We start from the raw sequence: 24,543 nt of genomic DNA on the forward strand, positions 1-24,543 counted from the left end.
GTCAAGATAATATAGAGGACCATAAGAAAAAGATGTGTTTGACGCAACACAAATGTATCTATCTAGACACAGCAATAACTATAGTATCAACATAATATATATTTTCAAATCTCTGCATTAATGGTGAAGAAAGAGCTATATATAAGGTTGTACAGAATAGAATACAAAATATATCAAGCTTTGAAATTTGTGTTTGTTATTACTGAGATCCAAGTAAAAGCCTAAATACAGAATAATAAAGATATATTTGGAAGACCTGCTTTAGGAAGCTAACTGAAGCTATCTTCATCTCCCTATTTTTGTCCTTGGGTTAACCACTTGCAGTAAAATCATGCTTTCCTGGAAATAGACAGGATGGTCTTCCCCAAAATGCCAAGAATAAAATGTCTAGGATGCGATTTCTCCCCAGAGCAGAAGAAATAGATCTTTGGATTTCAAAGAGCTTCCCTCCAGGTTGCCTAGAGAATAAACAAAAAGAACCAAGGAGCCAACCACGCGAGTGGAGAAGCTGAGTCAATAAACTTAAAATCCAGAAAACTGCAATGTAGATAATAGACTTGGTATACAAGACCAAGAATTGTGAATACTTAAATATAAATATATTTTCCAGATGCTACAGGAAGAGATCTATGCAGGAAAAAGTTTGCATTCTGGAAATTAAAACTGTAAGAGATCAAAATACAGTTGTTAGACCAATATACTTATAAACAGAAATTTAATATATAACTAAATGTCAAAAGCAAGTTGATTTAAAAATAAAGGTCAGTTAGGTTTGGAGTGGAGTTAATGGAAGTACCCAACCAAGTTTCATATAGAGAATGAAAGAATGCAAACTCTTGAAATGCAAAAGCTTTGGGGAGATAAAAGTACTTTTAGAAGCCTTTAATTGTGTGTTTGGTACTCTAGAATGATGCCGTCACTTTTGTATTAATTGGTTATATTCTAATTGCAAATTATTTATTTATTGATGTCGGTTCTAGTACATGAAATTGGACAACCAGTTTAAGATAGATAGAGGTTGCCCATGGAAATGAAACCTCTACAATCTGGAGTTCCAGAATGGTGGCCTATATGATAAATCATACCTACAGGTGTTTTTCAAAGTGTTTTAAAAATCAGGAAATATTACATAAAATTCCAGGCTTCTTTTAAAAAATTTAAGATCTGGCCACTGTATGCACTCAGTCCTTCAGGGAAACCATTGGCTGGAGTTGAGTAGTCTGAGTGCCCTTAATACAATGCTCTCCAGTGACCTTATTCTCCCCACTCTTATATTGAATCAAATCCATTCAATCATTCTTGTCTCCTGTAGGCAATTTTATGACTGCTCTCCTATCCAAAAAAAAAAAGTCCTTCTTAAAATTACCCCAGAGAAATGTCATCTTTTAACTGCTTGTTAGTGTTTGTCAACTTTGGTTCTATCATTCTGGGCGGTTTTATTTGGCTCTAATTGCATGTTCTTCATCGTGGTCTCTGGCCATTTCTCTAACTCAGCTTCTGACACAGGTGCCATAGATTGGGTATTTTGTCTGTGCTTTCTTGGGACACATCCCACCCACTCCAACCTGGGGTTTGGTTTCTCTTTTCTGTCTTAGTACTGAAAGCTAACTCTAGTTTCACATATTGAGGCATCTGATACTGTCCTGGGTCCATCCAACTGACTGAATTATGACTCGCTTCCTACCATCAACGTGCCTGTAGTTAATTAGTTGCATGAATAGCTCCAACTTTCCATGCCTCCATATATGCCCACATCCTTTGGTAGTGAGTACCTTCCCACACTGACTCTGAGTTTGACCTTGTATCTTGCTTTGGCCAATATGACCTTAACAAATTGACCTAAACAGAGGGTTTAAAATGTACTTGTACATTTTTACTTCCCCTCTTGCCTCTGGTTACCTTGAAATCATCCTTAAGTTAAACTAAGAACATGATTGGGCTCGCCTGTTGAAGGAAAATGAAAGAACTGTACAACTGAAGACACAAATGGAAGCTCTCACTGGTCCCAGTGAGGCCACCTTTTATCAGCCTGCGGTCAGCTTACTTTCATGTTAACGGACCTGGCCAAGATCAGCAATCACCTACACAACATGCAGCTCCCTGCTCGCATGAGCCCAGATGAGACCAGAATTGTCATGTTGACCCATAGAATAGTGAACAACAATAAATGCCTACTGTTCTAAGCCATTCTGTTCTGCAGTAGGCATGTTGCATAGCAATGGCTAATACAATCTCCCAATTAGTGAGATTTTGGTTATATTTATGACATAATTTTCTCATGAGAAATGAGCCTATTGGAAGAGCTTGTGCAGTTACACACTTAATATGCTAAAAACAATTCTCATTATATCTTGAAGTCACCAAGAAGAAAAAGAATAGAAAATAATTGAAGGGTTGCTTTGGGGTAGGTTGTTTTGATTCTGGAGAATGTAAACATGTCTCATCTAAAAACTAAACATGTTCTGGGGACATTCAATCCCAATGTTTGTGTTGTAAATGGCATTCAAAACCCACTTCCACAAAGGTAGAAGGATTGTGGCCTGGCATACAGAAAATATTTCTGACAAACCATTGCATGTCCTGTTACTTTGAGGTCTTTATGTAGAAATGCGAATGGAAATCAGTGCATTGGAGGACCTCAGAAGGTTTGGCATTGCATTTTAGCTGCTTATCTGAGCCACACGAGTTAGGAATCTGGGATGGAAATCTCCTAAGAATAACCATTCTCATGAAATTTCCAATCCCTCTTGTTTTTGGCAGAATTTAAAATTCCGTGGAAATGGCTCATGTCACAAGACTTCTGTGTGGTGCTGGCCAGCACCAGGAAGGAGAGCGGCCCAGGAAAGGAAAACCAAACCAATGTGGCTGCATGTTTTCACGCCTTTGGAAAGGTTTGGGTTTGGCTCAAATGAAGAAAAAGCACTTGGGGTTTTTATTTTGTGCCAGCTTTTTCAAATACCATTTACCTGACTCATGAGGCTTTGAACATCAGCAAGAAACAAGGGAGTGAATAAATCTTCAATATTCTTGAGGTTCAGACATACTTGGAACAAGACTCCTTGCTGGGGGAAAGAACAGAGTATCATTGGAGCAACATGTGCTCATCTCCCATGCCCCTTGCTGGGGGCCAGAGTGACAATGCAATTTGTTTATCAGTCAACTAATTATGTACCAGTAATAGAGGTGTGATCAAGGTGTACAAGACTTAGTTTTTCTCTTTAGATAACTCACATGATTAAGAGGTACTAACCTGGATTATCCTGCCATTTCCAGAATTCCCCCAGAATTTTATTGTTTTTTGTTTGTTTGTGTTTGTTTTTGTTCTTTTTGAGATGGTGTTTTGCTCTTGTTGCTGAGGCTGGAGTGCAATGGTGCAATATTGGCTCACTGCAACCTCCACCTCCCGAGTTCAGGTGATTCTCCTGCCTCAGCCTTCTGAGTAGCTGGGATTACAGACCTGTACCACCATACCTGGCTAATTTTTTGTATTTTTAGTGGAGACAGGGTTTCACCATGTTGGCCAGGCTGGTCTCAAACTCCTGAGCTCAGGTGATACACTGACCTCAGCTTCCCAAAGTGTTGGGGTTATAGGCTTGAGCCACTGTGCCTGGCCCCCCTTTTGGAATTTTAGATTCCAGTAATTCACAATTATTTGTGTTTTTGAGAATAATGTTGCCATTTAACTCACCTCATTATTGCATACGCTAACTCCACTGCCTGTAATGTTTTACTACCTGTCATCTGCTTGGAAAATTCCAATTTCTCTCCCAAGCCCAGCTAAGACTCATCCTTAATCTTGCCAAACATAATTAATGCCTTCCTCATCTTTGCTTCTTCCCTACTTTGTATATATTTATTTGATTGCATTTAACACACAACATTGCATTCTTAACACAGTGCCTGGGGCATAGTAGATGTTTGATAAATAGAGATGGATTGCACAATATGCCACAATAAAAATTTTTCCCTCTCTGTAACACATGAGCCCTCAATCAACATTAGCCTCATCCTTGCCTCTCAACCTAATACTAATCTACCATTTGTCATTCCCAACATGACTGTTGTCTCAGCAGCTTCCACACACTTTCTCTGTCCTTCGAGTCCCTCTGTCTGCCTTCCCAGGTACAAATATAAAAGGTCAGCAAATGCTCATGGAATAGTACTTTTCCATCAGTTCATCCAATTCTAAGGTGCTAACTTAAAGGGATCTTAATTTCCGGATTCTAGCACCATTTATAGCACTGCATTACTTGATGTCTTATATTATGGTAATATTTGGAAACTCGTTCCCATGAAGTTATAACAGGAGAAGGATAATTTGACTTAGTTTCTTTTTCAGGTTGCCCGTGACTGAGTACTTCAGATTATATAGTGTGAGAGTGTACTGATGAGGCAAAGGTCAGGGGTTCACATCTCTGTATGGTCCAAGTCATATTATTATTTTTAAATTCTTTTTCCATTCCTCTCAATTTCAGCCAAATCCCCTACAAATTGGTGCAATTGAGTAAAGGAGTGTTTAGAAAAGAGCACGGGAAGGGCCTAGTAAAAACTCATTACTGGAAAAAACAGCTGACAGTTTATGTGCTATTATTGCTTTGTGTGTATGTGTGTGTGTGTGCGCGCGCATGCGCGTGCACATAAGGGTGTGCCCATGGGAGGGTCATTTTTTGCATGTGCATAAAAATAAGTGTCTATTTCTCATATGATCTGAAAAGTATTCATTGTTTCAGTCAGATAGAAGGATTATGTTACTTGAACACTGGTATTTAATGTACATTATCACATTTATTACCATATCAAAACCAGATGTTTAAAATTTGGGCTGGAAATTCCATCATACAGATTGTGTTACTTCAGGGCTACCCCACTACCTAATGTTCAGCTGTATTTTGTTATGGCTTTAATAGAGCAATAATGTGTTTCCACAAGTCTTAGTCTGGTATTAGATGACATGTGGGCTAAATTTGGTGGGTTGAGCAGACTGGTAGGGGGTTATACAAACCAGAGCAACAATAGGAAAATACATGAAAAATTATTGCTAATAGTCAAGGCCTCTCTCTCTCTGTTGCTCTCACTTTTGCTATCTCTCCATTTCTCTTCTGTCTCTTTTATTCATCTTTCATTCCTTTTTAAAAAATCTATTGTCATTTTTACTGCCTCCAAATTTCCCTCAAACTTCTTGCAGAGACAGAATCTACCTCTAATTACTAACTTTCTTATCTCGGCAAAAGCTATTTAAAACTTTCCTCTTATTTGACTTTTTTACATGGCTTTTATACTGATAAAACAAACATGCTCAGAAAATGGATAACATTTCTAATTTAAAAAATTACGATCAGTGCAATTTAGATAAGGTAAGAAAAAAAACAAAAGTCTATATGGAACGCAGCCAATGATTCATCTGTTTGCATTAATAGGTTCCAGCAATGGTACTACAGGCACGGAAAGCCAAGCCGGTTTGCCACTGCACTTAGCAAGCACACGAGCTTAAAAATAAACTTTGACAATGCAGATCTCTTTGTCCTTTCAGGAATGGAAAACATTATGTACTTCAAAGCATGCTAAGCCCGATTTGAAAATATAGTTGGGATATTGTTACTGTAGCAGTTGGGAGGGTCTTTAGCCTGTACAGAGTACATGGGTGCTTCGTGTGTAAATAATGTTTGAGCCACAAACTTGTGAGGATAAGTGACGCTGGCAACTTTGATATGCTCATTCATAAGGAAGAAACTTCTGTCTTTTAAGTTCTCTGCAACAACTGGGATATAGTTCCTCATTTTAATCAAGGAATTTCTTCCTGAACCAAACTGTAAAAACAGAGGATTTGAGTAGCACATTTCACTTGCATACAGCAGCATTTGTTAATTTTGAGTGTTTTTGTACAGGAAACTGATCTACAGGGTAACATTCACACACAAAAAGGAAACAGTATGGGACGATGGCTTGTTAGTACAAGTGACTCTGTTTTGGAAATTACGGACAAGAAACCTTGGAGGAAGAACGGCATTAAAGATCAAAAGCATGATGACTCCTGATGAAAACATCACCAAATGATGAACCCACGAGCAAAGAGGAATTTCTACTGTGAGTATCTTTGCAATAATCAAGTACCTTATTTGTTTTCAAAATTTCTAGAGTGTGCTGAGCAGATTTCCAAGCAAGTATTTGATGTAGGGAGTCTTCATTATATAAAAGTCTATAATTAAACTCATTGGGTGGTTCCAACAGAGGGTTAGTTGCTGGAATTTTTTCCATGACCTTGCAACACTGAAATAAATTGCATGTTAATTTGGGTGTGTTTTATACAATCGGCATGTTACATTAGGCTTTTATTTGTGATGTATTACTTCTGGCAATGTAAAAATTGATCAGCATGTGTATCTATAAATTCCATTGCATTTAGATTCTGGTAATTTATGTTTACTTTGGTTTCATGCTGTGGTTAGTACTGTAATCAATTTGTTCATATACAGATTTACACACATTATTTGTAGTTTACTTAGAATATTAGTTATTTCTTGAGGGAATCTAACGTGTATAGTAGGAAAGAGGTGGCTTAGACTCTTGGAAATAGGGAAGAAAAGGTATAATAGTTTAAACTAAATCTTGAGAACTAAGACCTAAGTTCTTTTTTCATTTCCATCATTTATTTAGCAAGTAGTTTTATTTGAAATTATTTAGATGTCTCTATATAAGACTTCTAACCTCGGAAGAATACCGTTATGGTCTTAGAAATGTGAATAAAGCTCATCAAAAGCATAATCCTATGTACATATTAAATGTAGCAAAGTCCATCTTTAGTGCCTGTCATATAGTATGTACCAAATAAATATTTTTTGAATGCTGAATAAATGCTGGTGTTGGATCATAGGACACGTTTCCTGTATGTACAGTAATCATTTTACAGCAGGATTTAATTTTATGAATTTATCTTTGCGTGTGATTGAATTCTGTTTAACAAGAACTATATAATAATGGCATTACATTGTATCACTTTTTTCAATAAGGAATTTCCTCAAAAATGAAATTTCTGGTTAATTGCTATCCTTAGTTGTTTTTCTTTTGAAATATAGAAGAGTTTGTTCCGCATACTATTAGAAGGGTATCACAAGGTTTTGGGGAACAATTCACTATATAAAAGAATGAGACATGGAGATACTGGCTTCTTTCCAATTAGTATGTCATGTCCAGGTGCTGGCATTGGGACTTGGAATCAGCACTTCTGGAGTCCCCTTTGCTGAGGGTTGATGGATTGGCCAAGACACTGGCCAAGTCCTCATGGGATGAAGACCACTTTTTAGGTTTAATGGGCATGAAAATAAACTCAGAGGTGAAGGTGAGTGATAAAAAGGCTCTTGGAGTTAAATCGAGTAGCTCTTGGAGTCAAATTTCTAGAGTGGCAGAAGAGAAACAAAAGGTATGGAGAGAGCTGGAGAGGTTAGGCCAAGCTACAGATGCCATCTCCATCTTATCTGATGCCAGCTAACACTGTTCTAGTACTCTATTTTTTTCTCATATCACTTAGTATAGACATGTGCTAAACTGAACACATGTCCTTCTGCTACCACAAGTAGAAAACAAAAATGCTGTATATGATTTGCTTGCATCTGATTAGAAGTAGTGGTGAAATCCTTTGGGTAGAAACTGACATCAACCTCAACTAAGCAACAAGTATTAAGGTAAACTGCTTTTGGATAATCATCTATAACATTGGATATAAGCTTAATGTTGGATAAGCTTATATTATATAAATGTATATAACATCATATATAACAATAGATAAATTTGAATTATCCCAGTAACAGTTCTATTCGGTCTATTTACAGGTAAATTAATCCAGGCAAATCTATCAGATGCAATTCTAATTAAAATAAGGCATTCTGTAGGAATAGCTTGGAAGTTCTTTTAAGAATTAGGAAGCTGGTTGATAATCTGTATGAATGCTTTTTCAGGCTAAAAGCATCTGGATTTATTATGCAAAATTCTGGGACCTTGATCAAGAAATGATGCAATATTACAGAAGTCCTAAGTCTTTTTTCTTTTTTTAAGGAAAGGGAAGCCATCTGATTGTAATTTGAAAGCCAACTAAGGTATGGTAGAATGATTATAATTTTGAGGATTATTTTCAAAAGGAAAACTGTAGGTTTAGATCCTCCCACAAGCAGGATCAGGATGTAGTTATTGATGACAAATGATAACTTTAGTTTTTATGGCACGCTATATTTTTTTCTGGTTACTTGTTTGACATCAAAATGTCTACAGCCAGAGACATCTAAAAATTTGTTGTGCCAGGAGGAATGAGTTTCCTGTCACTAGTGAAATGTTGTAGATGAGGGGGCTCAGCAAGGAGGAAAAAGCAAGTATTTTGAATCAAGAAAAATTAGTGATGGAATTCCAGACCCCCTACTTATAAACAGTGACCTTGGGCAACCTCCCTAACTACCAAGACGGTGGTTCTCCATGTATAAAATAGGATTAATGGTTCTTCCCTCCTGTACTTTTTGTGAAGATTAAATAAGATAATTAATGACAACTTTTTCGTATATAGTAAGCATGTGATATGATGGTTAAGCTACAGGGGCTGTAGGGACCTTTCTAACTTTGAGGCCCTAGAAATTCTAGCTGTTTAAAGTAATCTAAATTCCTCAATTGTGCTAAATACTATTCAAAGTTGCAACTCAATAGAAATATCTATTCTCCACCTAATAGATTTCTAATATAAGAAAATTGTAAAGCAAATCTATACTTACACTAAAAGAATAAGTAAGGCAATCAGAATGCATGAATTTTTTTAAAAAGAAAGTAATGTGTTCTTTTTTCTTAAATGCTTTAGATGTGTAGATGATCTAAATCAATTTGATTTGCTATTCTGTAGTCCTTGATGATTAAGACAGTGGAAACACTGGAATGGCCATTGCTAATTGATTTTCCCTTTCATCTTTTGTATATAACCATGTCTAATCATCTTAGTAAAACCAGTGTAGCCAACAAAGTCATTGTCAGAAGGAATAGTATTTTTTGAAAGTTTAAGAGCTGAAACTGTTCGTCTTTAAAATGTCTCCTATGGTAGCTTTCTATGGTGTCTACAAAAATCACTATTAGGTAGTATTAGGGAGTGTATTTTGATGATTTAGTTTATTGTGTCCATTTGTTCTGAACACATATGCAAAGCACTTGGGCAAAACCACCATTTTCATATTACTACTTAAACTGACTTAAGCAGTGTTTACACATCACAGATATGAAATAACAATCTAGTTGTTAGACTTGGTATCTGGAAAATTGCTATGTATTTGCGAGAGTGTTAACAGCAGCTATTAAAATAATAATGTCTTGCATAGATTTAGTGCCATTTTCTTTTCAAAGCCATTTACATATACATATATTTATCATTTCATTTTATCTCACTTTGAAGTGGAGAGAGAAGCTATGTTTACTTCATTTGCTGCATAATGTGAATAATAAACCCAGAAATTAAGCAGAATTGTCCAATGAAAATGGATATGGAGTAATGAGACTGCATCTAGTATAATTTGTTTAATAGTCTTATGGCCATCTCTGATTCTTATCCAGAAATATATGATTCATCTGCTTCTCTAATGCTTTAAAAGTGGTTTTAAACTTGAGAACTAATTAACTCTTACTTTGTGCTGAGTCATCCACAGAGGCCTAACCAATCTGGCACAAAAAAGATATAGTATAATTGGGTTCAGGCCCAATCAGGTGTGCAGAAAACCTGTGTCTGGAATTCTCTGTCTTCTCTACTATATCCCAGACACTACAAGAGAATGAAGGTATTCATATTTATCCATTTACATTTTTCATTTTACAAAGGAGTCAATGACATAAATGTGCTCTTGGCTACCTTTCTTGGCTGCTGAAATGACATGGACTTGAACAACTGTATTCTGTGTATGTGTGTGTCTCAAATTAACAGTGACAATATCAGCTAAAACAATGCTTCACAGTTCCTCAAAAGCTGATAAACTACCTCTTAATAGGAGTAAATTTTGAGGCAGGGCGCAGTTATGTCTGTTGATTTGAGTCTAGTAATCAGATGTCTTCCTTGGTATGAATGAGGGTTTCAGCCAGGTGCAAGAGAAAAACATATAAAGCAACAGGTCCAGATATTTTTCACAAGTTAACCATCAGGTTATTTAGAAGAGAAGTGCTGAATTTTTTATATGAGTAGCTACATATTTGCAATATTCCTTTAGTTCAGTTTTTAATTTTCTTTTCATTTAAAAGCTTAACATTACACATTCTGTACAATGCTTTTGATTGGTGGCATTTCTGAGAATGTAGGCTTAAAGAGGAAATCACAGAATAGAGGGCTTAGATGCATTTTGAATTTCATTGAATGAATCTTAGAGAAGACCTTGCTCTGCATGTGCGTAGCTCAGACTCTATTATCCTTATTATTCCTCCCTCCCATGAGAGAAACAGACTCTCTGGTTAGGCTAAGTGCAGCAGAGCTAATAGAGGTGTGATTACAAGTCATTAAATAGCATGATGCCAAAGTGTTTTGTTCCCATTAGGCTGTTTTTGTTCTTTTGAAACCTGAGGTAAGAGGTCAAGGTGAATTGAACTGCAATGTGTAAAAAGCAACCAGCAACTTTTCATACCTTGACTTTCAAGAGTTCTGAGTAGTGTGAGCCTGAGTTCTCACTTCTTTTCCTTCATATTTTTAAGGTTTGTTTTATTTTTGAGAAGGGTATAGGAACCTCACTCCCTCAGGGTAGGATGGTCTGCTTATAGGACACAGATTTTTATTTTATTTTGTATGTGTGTGTGTGTTTGTTTCTTTTGTTGCTGAGAAGTTACTCTGGTACAATAAAACACCAGTGAAGAACATTCAGGCTGTTTCCAGTTTTTGATGATTAGCAACAATGCTTGCCCTTACCATAATGTGCTCTGAACATAGTTTTTTGTATAAATGAGAGTTTTCATTTTCCTAGGTTAAATAAATATCTAGGAGTGAAATTGCAGATCTTAAGGTAAATGTAACCTAACTTTATGAGAAACCACCAAACTGTTTCTCGGAGTGGCTTGACCATTTTGCATTTCCACCAGCAGGGTATGAGGGTTTTAGTTACTTCACATTTTTGCCAGTGCTTGGTAATGATGGGTTTTTTTGTTTTGGTTTTTATTTCTTATCCGTTCTAATAGGTGTGTAGTGGACTCTCATTGTGGTTTTAACATATTGAACATCTTGTCCTGTGTTATGTGCAATCTGGTTATCTTCTTTACTAAAATATCTGTTCAAATCTTTTTTTTGTTTGTTTTTTGTTTTCTTGAGAAAGGGTCTTACTCTGTCACCCAGGTTGGAGTGAAATGGCACAATCATAGCTCACAGCAGCCTCTAACTCCTGGGTTCAAGTGATCCTCCTGCCTCAGCCTGCCAAGTACTACTGGTGCACACCACCACGCCTAGCTATTTATTTATTTATTTATTTATTTATTTTTCTGTAGAGTCAGTGTCTTGTTATGTTGCCCAGTTTCGTTTTTTTTTTTTTTTTAAACTGGACATTCTTTCTTTTTAAATTAAAGAATTAAGCCCTTTATTAGATTTGTGATCATCAGATATTTTCATTAGATTGTTTTTTTCATTGCCTTAGCCATTTTTTATGGAGAAAAAGATTTTAGTTTTGATGAAGTACAATTCATCAACTTTTTTTTCTCTTATGGGTTGTACTCTTGGTATCATAGTTAAGAATTTTTTCCTAATTTAAATTCATGAAAATTTTATTTTGTGTTTTTTTTTTTTTCAGAATATTTGTAATTTTATGTTTTATGTTTAGGTCTATAATTCACTTACTTCACGATAATTTTATATAAGACATGAGGTGTGGGCCAAGGTATGTATTTTTTGGCATAGAAATGCCCCATTATATTAACACAATTTGTTAGAAAGATTATCCTTTTATCTATAAAATTGACTTTGCACTTGTATTAAAAGTCAGTTGACCTGTATACCATAATTAATACCACTAATACCGTATTGTCTTGACTGGTATAGCTTTAGAGTAAGTCATGAAATCAAGTGGTGTGAGTCTTCTTAATTTGTTCTTCTTTAAAAAAAAATGTTTTCTAGGTCATTTATCTTTCCACACAAATTTTAGAATCAACCTGACAGTCTTTACGAAGATCCTGCTGGGATTTTAACTGGGATAGGTGTTAAATCTATAGATAAATTTGAAAAACATTGATATCTAAATGATACTGAGCCTTCCACAAGATAGTGAGCCTTATTTAGCTCTTCCTTGATTTCTCTTATTTAGCTCCTTTTGATTTCTCTTTGAAAACCACCAGACAGATTTTGCATATTTTTGTTAGGTTAATACCTAAGTATTCATTTTTAGGGCCATTATAAGTCACTTAAAAATGGCTGTTTCCAGTTTTCATTTATAAATATTTATAAATTTCATTTATAAATATATATTGGATTGATTGTTGTATATTGACATGTGTCCTGTAAATTAGCTAAGCTCATTTCTCAGTTCTAGAAGGTTTTTGGAAAATTATTTAGGTTTTCTATATCAGTCATGACATCTACAAATGGATAATTTTATTTCTGCATTTCCAGTCAGTAGGCCTTTTATTTCTTTTACTTACCTGGTTGAACTGGCCAGGGTTTCAGTACTATGCCGAATGAATAGGAGTTAAGAGAACAAACGTCTCTGTGTTCTTTCTTATATTGGTGGGAAAAGATTTAGCCTTCCTTATTAAATGTGTTAGCTTTAGTTTTTAAAATAGATACTCTTTATCAGGTTAAGGAAATTCCCTTTTATTCTTAGTTTGCTGAGAGTTTTTATTATAGATGAGTTTCAGTTTTTTTTTTCAAATGCTTTTTCTGCCTCATTTAATATGATCATATGGGCCGGGCGCGGTGGCTCACGCCTGTAATCCCAGCACTTTGGGAGGCCGAGGCGGGTGGATCACGAGGTCAAGAGATCGAGACCATCCTGGTCAACATGGTGAAACCCCGTCTCTACTAATACAAAAAATTAGCTGGGCATGGTGGCGCGTGCCTGTAATCCCAGTTACTCAGGAGGCTGAGGCAGGAGAATTGCCTGAACCCAGGAGGCGGAGGTTGCGGTGAGCCGAGATCGCGCCATTGCACTCTAGCCTGGGTAACAAGAGCGAAACTCCGTCTTAAAAAAAAAAAAAAAAAAAAAAAAAAAAAAAAAAAAAATGATCATATGGTTTTTCTATGATAGTTTGTTAATATAGTGAATGATATTGATTAAATTTTGAATGTTGAGCCAGCTTTACATTTCCAGGATTAACCCCACTTAACTGTGAGACATTTCTCTTTTTTGCATACTGTTGGATTAAATTTGCTAATATTTTGATGAGAATTTTTACATATATGTACATGAGAGGCATTCATCTGTAGTTTTCTTTTTTTGTACTGCCTTTCTCTTGCTTGGTATCAGTGTAATACTGGCCTCAAAAATGTCAAAAATTCTCAATTTAAGGCTCTCAGAATGTACTGATGGTAATGTAGTGTTATATTTAAATTAACAGAGAGAAATTAATGATCAGCTGTGGAACAATACTGTTCCATTGAAAGGATAGTAGTCTAGAAATATATAATAAAGAAAAACAAGTGAAACACATAATTGATCAAGTTTAACGAACTGGACTCAAAAACTTGATAATCTTGCTAATCCAAATGTGATATGAATTAAGAAACCACATCCAGCCAGGAAGACTGCTCATTCCCATCTCTCTGTAATCAGGTTTTGCTTATACAAGGAGTCCATCTGGTAATTTTTCCATAAAGTGCTAAGGGTATGTTCATTTGGTGTTTCCATCTATCCTGAGCAGCGTAATAGGCAAGTTCCATAGACATGAATTTTCCATTGTTGGTGGAAATCCACATTTATCTTTCTGTCCTGTTAGCAATACAGCTGTAAGTTGTTTTAATGATATTATGATGCCAAATATAAGAATATCAGCTAAAGGGAGAGAGCTCTAAACTCCGAAATTAGAGTAAGATAGGCTAGTATTGTAGAAGTCAATCCCTTTCACCCAGGCACAATGTGAGAGGTCAGGAAAGCATATGATAATGGTTATGAAAATGAACTCTGCAGTTAGATTGTCCAGTTTGAACTAGTGAGCTGGCTGACATCAGGTAAGTCACCAAACATTACACTGAACATTTTAAACATAACTTGTTTAAAGCTCATTTCCAATTTCTCTCTTATCTCTGGTGTCTCCAACATGAATTCTCTGTTTTTTGGGGTCTGAGTCTTTGGAGTTTCTTTTCTATATTGGACTCCCTCATGTTATATCCTCAAAGTCCTCACCTTGCTGGGAAAAATGTCCTCTCTAGTCCTTTGTGTGCAGTGGACTATAGTTGCCTCTCTGAGGGGTGATTCTTGGTAACCCCATATAGTATTTGATTGAATTAGCAGATTCTAAGCCTTTTTTTTTTTTTTTTTTTTTGAGACGAAGTTTCACTCTTGTTACCCAGGCTGGAGTGCAATGGCGTGATCTCGGCTCACCGCAACCTCCGCCTCCTGGGTTCAAGCAATTCTCCTGCCTCAGCCTCCCAAGTAGCTGGGACTACAGGCACGCGCCACCACGCCCAGCTAATTTTTTTGTATTTTTAGTAGAGACGGGGTTTCACCATGTTGAACAGTGTGGTCTCGATCTCTTGACCTCGTGATCCACCCACCTCAGCCTCCCAAAGTGCTGGGATTACAGGCGTGAGCCACCACACCCGGCCTGCCATTTTTTTAATGTCAGCTTTTTAGCTTGAGATTTTGGAACCACATAAAATTGAGCCTTCCACATAAACCATACAGGCTCTGGGGTTTTTGGCAGGTAACTCTATATCCATTCATGACCTGAAAGGGATAATTAATTTCTAGATGAGCCCATGGTTAGCAGGTGGAAATTTTTTCTTCTCTGTTAAAAATCTCAGTGACAGAGGCTTGTGCTCCCAGCATCACTTTGCCCATGGAGCTTCAATTCTTTCTTGTCACCTTTGACTCTCTCTCAGTTGACAGCACTTCCGGATTCTTTGTTGTGTTAGAGCTGAAAAAGTTACAAAAAAAAAGATCTTTAATGTATTCAGGGATTAGCAGAAACTAGATGAGATCCAAGGGGAACAAATAAAAGCAAAAGCAAAAAAAAAGAGCTGAAATGATCATATTGAGCAAACATAAAAATCAGGGTTGCCTTGGAGGCAAATACCAGTATCAGTGCAGAAATCATGAGCCTGGTTTCTGTCTCAATTGGAAACCTCTCCATTAAGTAAAAGCCTTGGAAGGAAGTTAAAGTGGTTTCAGATCAGTAACCCCTCTAGCCTCTTTCTGGAGAAAAGCATTTCCAGGTCAGGCCCCCTGACCTTCTTTGCTTTTCTCCAGAAAAATGTATATGTATAATCAAAACTTATTGAATACCTAAGGCAACAAGCCAACGAACTGAGTCAATAGAAACAACAAACAAAAAATTAGGCATCTAGGAACTAAAAATATAATAGTTGAAACACAAACTCAATTAACAAGTTGAGCGCTAAAGAAGATTAATGAATTGGAAGGTATGTCTAAAGTAACTATTCAGAGCATGGAACATATGGAGACAAAAAATTGAAAAATATAAGAGTTAAGAGATATAAAGGATGCAATAAGAACACATAAGCAATCTTGAGAAAAAGAACAAAACTATGGGCATCACACTCCCTGATTTCAAAATCTACTATAAAGTTATTGTAATCAAAAATAGAAAAACGGCATGGTACTGGCATAGAAATAGACACATACACTAATGGAACAGAATAGAAAGCCTCGAAATAAGTCTACCAATTTATGGTCAACTGATTTTTGACAAATGCCAAGAACACACAACAAGGAAAGGACCAGTTACTTTAATAAATGATGTTGGGAAAATGGAATATTCACATGCAAGAGGATAAAATTAGACCCTAATCTCACATAATGTATAAAAATCAACTCAAATAGATTAAATATTTAAACATAAGACCTGAAGTTGTAAAATCCCTGGAATAAAACATGGGAAAACTCTATGGGAAAATGACATTGGTCTGGACAGTGTTTTGTATATAAACCCCAAAGCACAGGCAAACAGAAGCAAAAACAGACAGATGGAATCACAACAAACTGCAAAGCTTCTGAACAGCAAAGGAAACAGTTAACAGAATGAAGAGGTAACACGAGGAAGAGGAGAAAATATTTGCAAACCATACCCTAATAAGGGGTTAATATCCAAATTACATAAGGAACTCAAAGAACTCAGTAGCAAGAAAACAAATAACCCAATTAACAAATGGGCAAAGGACCTGAGTAGACATTTCTCAAAAGAAGACATACAGATGGATGTATAAAAATATGCTTACCACCACTAATAATTAGGGAAATGCAAATTATAACCACAGTGAGTTATCACCTTGCCCTATCAAAATGGCTATTATCAAAAATGAAAAATAATAAGTGTTGGTGAAGATGTGAAGAAAAGGGAACTCTTGCACACTGTTGGAAGGAATGTGTATAAGTACTGCCCTTTTGGAAACAGTATTGTGGTTCCTCAAAAATCTAAAAATAGAGCTATCATAAGATCCAGCAATCCCACCACTGGATGTATACCCCAAAGAAAGAAAATCATTTTATCAAATAGATAGCTGCATTCCCACATTTATTACAGCACTATTCATAATAGCCAAGGTATGAAATCAACATAAGTGTGCATCAGCAGATGGATAAAGAAAATGTGGTATATGTACAATATAATACTGTTTAGCTGTTAAAAAGTAGGAAATCATATCATTTGTACAACGTGGATGAACCTAAAGGACACTTATATAAAATAAGCCAGGCAGAGATGGTAACTATTACATGATTTCACTTATATGTGGAATCTCAAAATATCAAGCTCATAGAAGCAGAAAATAGAATGGTGGTTACCAGAGACTGGGGTTTGGGAAGATTAGAGAGATGTTGGTCAAAGGATACAAAATTTAAGTTAGACAGGTGGATTACATTCAAGAGCTCTATTGTACATCATGGTTAACTATAATAATGTATACTTGAAAATTACTAGAAGAGTAGATTTCATGTTCTCACCACAAAAAGTTTGTGAGGTAATGTATATATTAATTGGCCTGAACAGCCCTTCCACAATGTATATACATCAAAACATTATGCTGTACACCACATATGTACAATTTTTACTTGTCAATTAAAGTAAATAAATAGTGTCCAATAGGCACAACATAAAATGCCAAAAATGATGGGCAGATACCTGTGAAATACTCCTTGGATAACTGATACAGAATTTAAAAAAATACACATCAGGTATTCAATTGGAGATGCATTTTGAGAGAATGAAGGAAAATAGTCTGCAAATAACTAGTGGCTGATAATTTTACATAGACTGCATATATGCAATTGAGAGCACATATAATAAAGTATATATGTAATAATATATATGATGTAGATATTGACATATTTCCCAGCTAGGTCTACTATAAAGGTCTAGAAAAAAATTACTAGATATCTAGTAGCAAAATCAATCTTTGGTACTAAAATTGTGGTTTTGATTGTGAATGAGAATTTTTACCATCAAAGTTATGGTTTTGTCATTTTCCCACTAAAATAATCCAAACATCTTTGAGAAACACATGGGTCCAAGTGTGGATCAAGAAATGTAGAAGATCAGCCTGGAACATCTTATATTAGATAGTAAAGAGGCTCTCCTGATTGTAGTGTCTCATTGTTGGTTCGTGCGTATGGAACCAATTTTTAAAAGCCAATATTAGTGGGACAGTATGAGCAGGACAATAATTGCCAAAAATGGAAATCCATCATCAGCTATTTAAATGCATGTGTTCATGATGATAAGAAAATAATTAACTAGAGACTCAGGGAACTCCTCTTTAGAAATGATTGTTAAATTGAAATGGAAAGATAAGTAGGATAGAGCCAGTGAGAATGCCACGGAGAGTATACATGAAGATATACTGAACTCTTATAGAAGAGTTCAGTCCTTTTGTTGGGAGACAAGTGAGTGGACAGGAGAGGGGGTCAAAATGAGGTTGGGGAATTACACATGGCCAGTAATTTCAGAATCATGTAGTCAGGCTAAAGATTTGGTCTTTCAATTCTAAACACAGCGAGAACTTCTTGGAAAGTTTCTGCAAGGAAGAGTCATGTTCAAACTTACATTCTTAAAAGATCTCCCTGGCTGCTATGTGGCCAATGGATTGGAGGGGTCAGGAGCGGAATCATAGAGAGGGAGAACTCAGCGCCACTGCAGGTGAGAGATGACACTGGCTAGACCCAGGAAACAGTTGTAGGGTGCAGTTCTCTCTCAACATGAAATAAAATAAGAAAGACCCTTTGATCTCTGGAGTAACTTCATAACTTGCTATGTCCTACGTATCTGATACAATGAGCCCTCTTGTCTTTATTCCACCATTATCAATAACTGGTTTTCTCCTACAGAAGCTAGACTCCATGTAATGTTTACATTTATAATAAAAAATTGGTAGGCCCTCTTCAAAGAACAGCTATCTAGTAGAGTGATATCTCTTTTAAAGTCTTCTGAGCTGATAAAATTGCTTACTATTATATTTTGTTTTTACCTTTTCTGATGTCAAGTGTAGACCTTCAAAAAAAGCATGTTGCAATAGATATTGTGTGTTTCTTATTGAGTTCACATATTAAAAAAAAAATCCCTATTTGTATGTAAAAAGGAGTTATTCTCCCCTAGAGAAACACCAATGTGCAGGGCTGATAATCAGCTGAGACACCCAGTATGACAATGTCAGTTGCTCATGACAACGTCAGTTAATGGCTAGCATCCATTAGTTGCCGCATCTGTTCTGACTGGTCAGTGTCTATGTGCTCATGGTTGTTAAATATTTAAAACTCATCCCGTTCATGAATATTAAATCATAATTACAATTTTCATTTGGAATATGTTTCAATTCATTCACCTTCTATATGATTGGAATTAGAGGGAGAGAAAAGGCAACATTCAGAAATGCCACATACAATTCTTTCTTTGGAGAGACAAGGAAATATTGTTAAAGAGATTTATTGTAGTCATATTATAGGTTGCATCTTCTTGCATTCTCTGGGTTTTGGTATGCTTGGTTATTCTCTGTGGAGAACACTCTAGCTGCCTTGACTCTCTTATGCTTTCCCTCCTTTCTTTGATATCATATTATTGTTCTGTTTTTAAAAAGGAGAACAATTTTTCAAAAATTTCAAGTTTTATTTTAGATATTGAGGGTACATGAGCAGGGGGACCACTATATATATACAAATGTAGATATTTTTACCATATTGCATTTAAGAGAAAAAAGGAATAAATAAGATAATTTATTTCACCATGAATCACTGTAGATCTATTCATCGAAGTTTGTAGAATTCATTTCCCTTGTTGAATGTACATTTTCTACCATTTCTGCCAAACCTTTGGTAATTTGTTAGGTTCCTCTCAGAGGGGTGACGCTTTGGATGTTTTCAATGGGAGCATTCTCTAAGGACAGCTTTGTGCTGTGAACTCTGTTAATAATGCTTTAGACCAAATCTATTGAATAAATGTATCAAGCTTAAAAATATTATTAATAATCAAAGACAAAGTCTGACTACAGAGATGCTTAGACTTCTTTCCTTGAATGGCTTCTAAATTTGTGAAAACACTTATTTTCTTGTGGGTCTCATATACTGTCTCAGAAGCAAACTTCAAAAGAGGAATCCCAAAAATATGTTGAGCCTCAGTACATTTATTTATTTAATTTTTTGACACAGGGTCTCATTCTGTTGCTTAGGCTGGAGTGCTGTGGCACAATCTCGGCTCATGCAACCTCTGCCTCCCGTATTCAAGCGATCCTTGTGCCTCAGTCTCCTGAGTAGCTGGGACTACAGATGTGGGCCACCATGTCCAGCTAATTTTTTGTGTTTTAGTAGGGATGTAGTTTCACCATGTTGCCCAGGCTGGTCTTGAACTCCTGAGCTCAGGCAATCCACCCACTTCGCCTCTCAAAGTGCTAGGATTACAGGCGTGAATCACTGTGCTGGGCCAAACCTCAATACCTTTAGATCTCAATCATTTTCCAGTGTAAAAACTGAAAAATGGTATTCATTTGGATGTGTAAATTATAGAGTTTGTGCCATACTTTATGCTATGTTCCCACAATATCCTCTCAGAGACATCATTGGGATTAAAGACGCTCCAAGTAAAATGTCATACATAGGATATCATCTTTCAATTTCATTTTATATGTCTCCTGATCTGCCTAACTATAATCTTCTAGTATAATTTAAAAGGAATTCAATTGTAGTGGGAAGACGGTAATTTCAATTATTTTAAATAATTCAAAATATTTTAAAAATGACAGTTTATATTTTCAATGATGGATGAGAGCTGGATATTAGATATTAAGAACATATTTTTAAACTTTACAGTAATTTTCATCTATGTTTAGGCAGTGATAAATTATGTCTCAGGTAGTCATATTAAGTACCTACAATTCTAAGCTTACAAATACAAATGTTTAAGAAATATGATTTAATTTTCCTATAAGTGAACTTAAGTTATATTTCAAGTTCCCTGTTTCATCTGGTTGAAATTCAATTTTGGTCAGTGTGATGGTTCATTTTAGGTGTTTGCTTGACTGAGTTAAGGGTTACCCAGATAGTTGGCAAGGCATTATCTCTGGACATGTCTCTCAGGGTGTTTCCAGAAGAGGTTGGCATCTGAATCAGTGGGCTGAGTAAGGAAGATCTGTCCTTACCCAAGGTGGGCAGGCACTATTCTGTTTGTGGAGGTCCTTGATAGAATAAAAAAGCAGAGGAAAGATGGATTTGTCCTTTCTTCTGGAGCTGGGACAACCAACTTTATTTGACCGTGAATATCAGAATTCCAGGGTCTTAGGCCTTTGGGTTCTGACACTTAAAACAGCAGCACCCAGTTTCTTAGGCCTCAGCCTCAGGCTGAGACTTACAGCATTGGTTCCACTGGTTTTCAGATGTTTGGACTCAACTGTATTACATCACTAGCGTCCTTGGTTCTCCAGCTTGCAGATGACACACTGTGGGACTTTTTGGCCTGATGTGAGCCAATTCCCATAATAAATCCCCTCCTCTCTCTCTCTCTCTGTCTCTCTACCTCTCTCTCTCTCTGTCTGACTGTCTCTGTCTGTCTGCCTCTCTCTATCTATGCAATCCATCTATCTATCCTATTGTTTCTCTTTCTTAGGAGCACCCTAATACAGTCAATTGGAAGTTTCTTCCATTGTTTCAAGGTCTTTTCCAAGTCAATTCAGGATCTTCCCAAATACCATGTTTTCTTCTGGCTCTAGAGCTTTAAGAGGCCCAAGACCTTGCTGTGGCTATTTTAACGTCTGCCTTGGTAGCATTTGCTGTGACATCCCTGGTTATTGAGTCTTCCACAGATTGTAACCATGTCTTCCTTGCCCTATGTATCAGATCTCTTCAAATCTGTTTGGCAATTTATGAGCTCCTCTTGCTGGACAAGAGACATGTGTGGCTCTTTTCTTGTGTCATTCTAGGTCCACAGGGGATTTTCTACTGTTCTCTCAGCCTTTTTTTTTTTTTTGCTGAATATCTTATGGAGCCATTACTATTCAAATGGTATCATGCCAAGCAAGGCACAGGATATTTTTTAAAAATGCACTAAGTTCCTTAGCCTATGCACTAAGTTCCAGGTCATAGGCTCCATTCAGATCCCCAAACTTGTTTGAAGATGTGCAACCTTCCTTCTGCCTAACTTGGCCTAGGGTTTGGGGAAGGCATATGGCCTTTTCCCCAAATCCAGGAGCATCTAATCTGCCTTTTCCCTTATTTTTCTCTTCTTTTTCAGTTCCAATAATCTTTATCTTATCTAAAATGGAAAAGAAAGAAAGAAACCCTGGATTTCACAACTTCAATATTTATGCAAGGACTTTGGCTTTTAAACTGAAAGTCAGTGATTTACTTCTTCCTTCATCTTTCCTTCTCAGAGGCCATGAATCTAAAAGTGGATTTATTAGTGGGGTTAGAATCACATGCATTAAAAAGAATTACTAGAAATGAAAAGAAACAAGTCAGTGATACACCAAGTATGAACAATATGGCTGTTAACACACGGATTTCCACAGCCTACAGATTTTGAAACTGAAGTAGGTGGCTCTGAAATATGAACCTTTTGTTTTAATGGAGCTATTGCTACTGTAAAACAACTGTATAAACCTTTCCAAAAAATCCCTTCTTGCATTTTAGGAACTTTCTCTAAGGCTAAATTTTTTTTTTTAATTTTTTTTTCCTGTATGGTGAGAGAAGGAAATTTATTCTTGGAAATACATGAGCTCTTTGGGATCCAGCCAGTCCTCTACTACAAAGGCATCTTCCTGTGCATTCTTCTTGATAAAGAGAATCCTGCTATATAATCCAGCTGTGCGTAACTGAATGTGCCAGTTCAGTAATCCTTTAATGAATCATCTTTTAAAATCTGCCCCTCAGCCATATAAGTATGTCACTTCAACATCATTTTATACTTTGAATTGAATTACATTAAAGCAGTTAGAGCATGGAAAGAGGCAGGAGTATTCTCATTAAATCACTGCACAACAATCATAATCAATAGTTGAGTGCCCTAGTTAGTGAGGCTAACCATGTTATAAACTGATTTGGCACCAAAGAGTCTTCTAGCTAAAGTCCAGCAACCAGTGAATGTCTTTGCACAAGCACCAAATTCTGAATTTGTTTTGACATATATTATCATCAATAATGTCAATGATGCAGAACTATTGCATGATTTTAAAAATAAAATTTTTGATTTACAAAACACATGACTTTCCAGGTGAAGAAATTTGCATGAGAGGTGGCTCAAAGCTATGTTGATTTAGATGCAGCTTTTATCTCAGATGTGTCCACTCTAAGTCCTATATTATGCTCTGTTTTATTTGTTTTGCTTTGTCTCCCTTCCACCTCACCTTGCTGGCTTTAATGTTCTTGTCATTAGGACACAAAAGAGGAGAAGGACCAATTTTGCATACCCAACTCTGTGGATTTTCCTAACGATTGCCAGGAAAATCCAGCAGGGTGCAGAAGTAAAGCTGCTGCCAAGAAGTGGGCAGGAGAAAGGAAAAATGGGCCCTTTATGGATGGGGCATTTATTTGGCTTCTGGCAGAGTAAGGTGGCTTGAGCATTCTAAGGCAGGTATAGGGATCTGAATGGAGCAAGTGCTTCTGTACTGATATCTGACACCCTGTGGACTCACAGGAACTACCAGCTGTTGCATAGGCATCTGTGGAACAAGGGTGACAAGAGCCACATGGAATTAAACCATCTTTGGATGGGGCCAGTATTTGGTCAAGGACTTCCAGACTGGAGCCAAGGCTAGGACCATCTGAGGTGTCCAGGCTGCATCCAAATCAGCTTCTCATAGGATTAGTGCACAATTTTAAGGGGTGCAGTATTGCAGGAGCCCAGTTTGCTTCACATTGTTATGCAGTGAATAATATGTTCCTAATCCTAGCGTTCAAGGCTGTATAAGTCTATGCCATTTTCCAGACTTCTAACACTGCTTTCATACAAAAACACTTGCTCTAGCCCAGGTTCTTGAAGGAGTAGGCTTAAAGATGGCTTGTAATCTTTTTCTCTGTTTTTTTCTCATGTTATTGTTCTGACTTCTTAAAATCTTACCTATGTACTAAGTGCCACCTCCTTTATGAAGCTTTTCATCCCTGAAATTCCCATTGAACAAATGTTGCTTAAATATCCAAGAGCCTTAAATGAGAAAAACAAAACAAAACATCTCAGCAATATATTAATTTTTATACACTGGGTAGGAGACTATTTGGGTACTTACCAAACATGTTTTAGTGGTATATAAAACCAAAACCAATTGCTCCACTCTTGTCTTTATATCCATCCCCACCCACCGGTGCTAACACATTTAGTAGCCTATGGACTAAACTACATCTTTCTTCTTGCTCAAACAAATATCTATAGAATGTATATTTATTATGTATCTACAGTAGTTTTTTATTTTTTTTTTAACTAAAATAAGCCACCACAGGTGTGGTGGCTCACGCCTGTAATCCCAGCACTTTGGGAGGCCACGGTGGGCAGATCATGAGGTCAAGAGATAGAGACCATCCTGGCCAACATGGTGAGACCCCGTCTCTACTATAAATACAAAAATTAACTGGACGTGGTGGCACATGCCTGTAGTCCCAGCTACTGGGGAGGCTGAGTCAGGAGAATCCCTTGAATGCGGGAGGTGGAGGTTGCAGTAAGCCGAGATCGTGCCACTGCACTACTGCCAGGAGACAGAGCAAGACTCTGTCTCAAAAAAAAAAAAACAACTTAAATAAAACCGTATTATACATACTATGTTGCAATTTGTGAATTTAGCTTCATAATACATCTTGGACATAAATTTGTTAAAAGCAAAGCTATCTGATGGGTAAGTGCCAAGGGTCTTTTGGGTCACAGTGCCTGGTTTCAAATCTAAACCCTGAAGCTAAATAATCACGTAACTCTTGATAAATTACTAAT

The 24,543-nt window shown here is 36.6% G+C and overlaps 1 protein-coding gene across 1 annotated transcript in view; it reads left to right on the top strand.

Moving 5' to 3' along the window:
* Positions 1 to 2,840: 2,840 nt before the first annotated feature.
* KCNK2 (potassium two pore domain channel subfamily K member 2) overlaps positions 2,841 to 24,543 on the top strand; it is a 221,636-nt gene continuing 199,933 nt past the window's right edge. The window contains exons 1-2 of the mRNA XM_012459651.2: positions 2,841 to 2,891; positions 5,886 to 6,084. Coding sequence (XP_012315074.1) covers positions 6,051 to 6,084 — 34 coding nt within the window. The 5' untranslated portion in view covers positions 2,841 to 2,891; positions 5,886 to 6,050. The remainder of the gene's footprint in view (positions 2,892 to 5,885; positions 6,085 to 24,543) is intronic.

Source organism: Aotus nancymaae, unplaced genomic scaffold (assembly GCF_030222135.1).
Source record: "Aotus nancymaae isolate 86718 unplaced genomic scaffold, 86718_ANA_hifiasm-v0.15.2.pri h1tg000032l_0, whole genome shotgun sequence".
Taxonomy (NCBI): Eukaryota; Metazoa; Chordata; class Mammalia; order Primates; family Aotidae; genus Aotus; species Aotus nancymaae.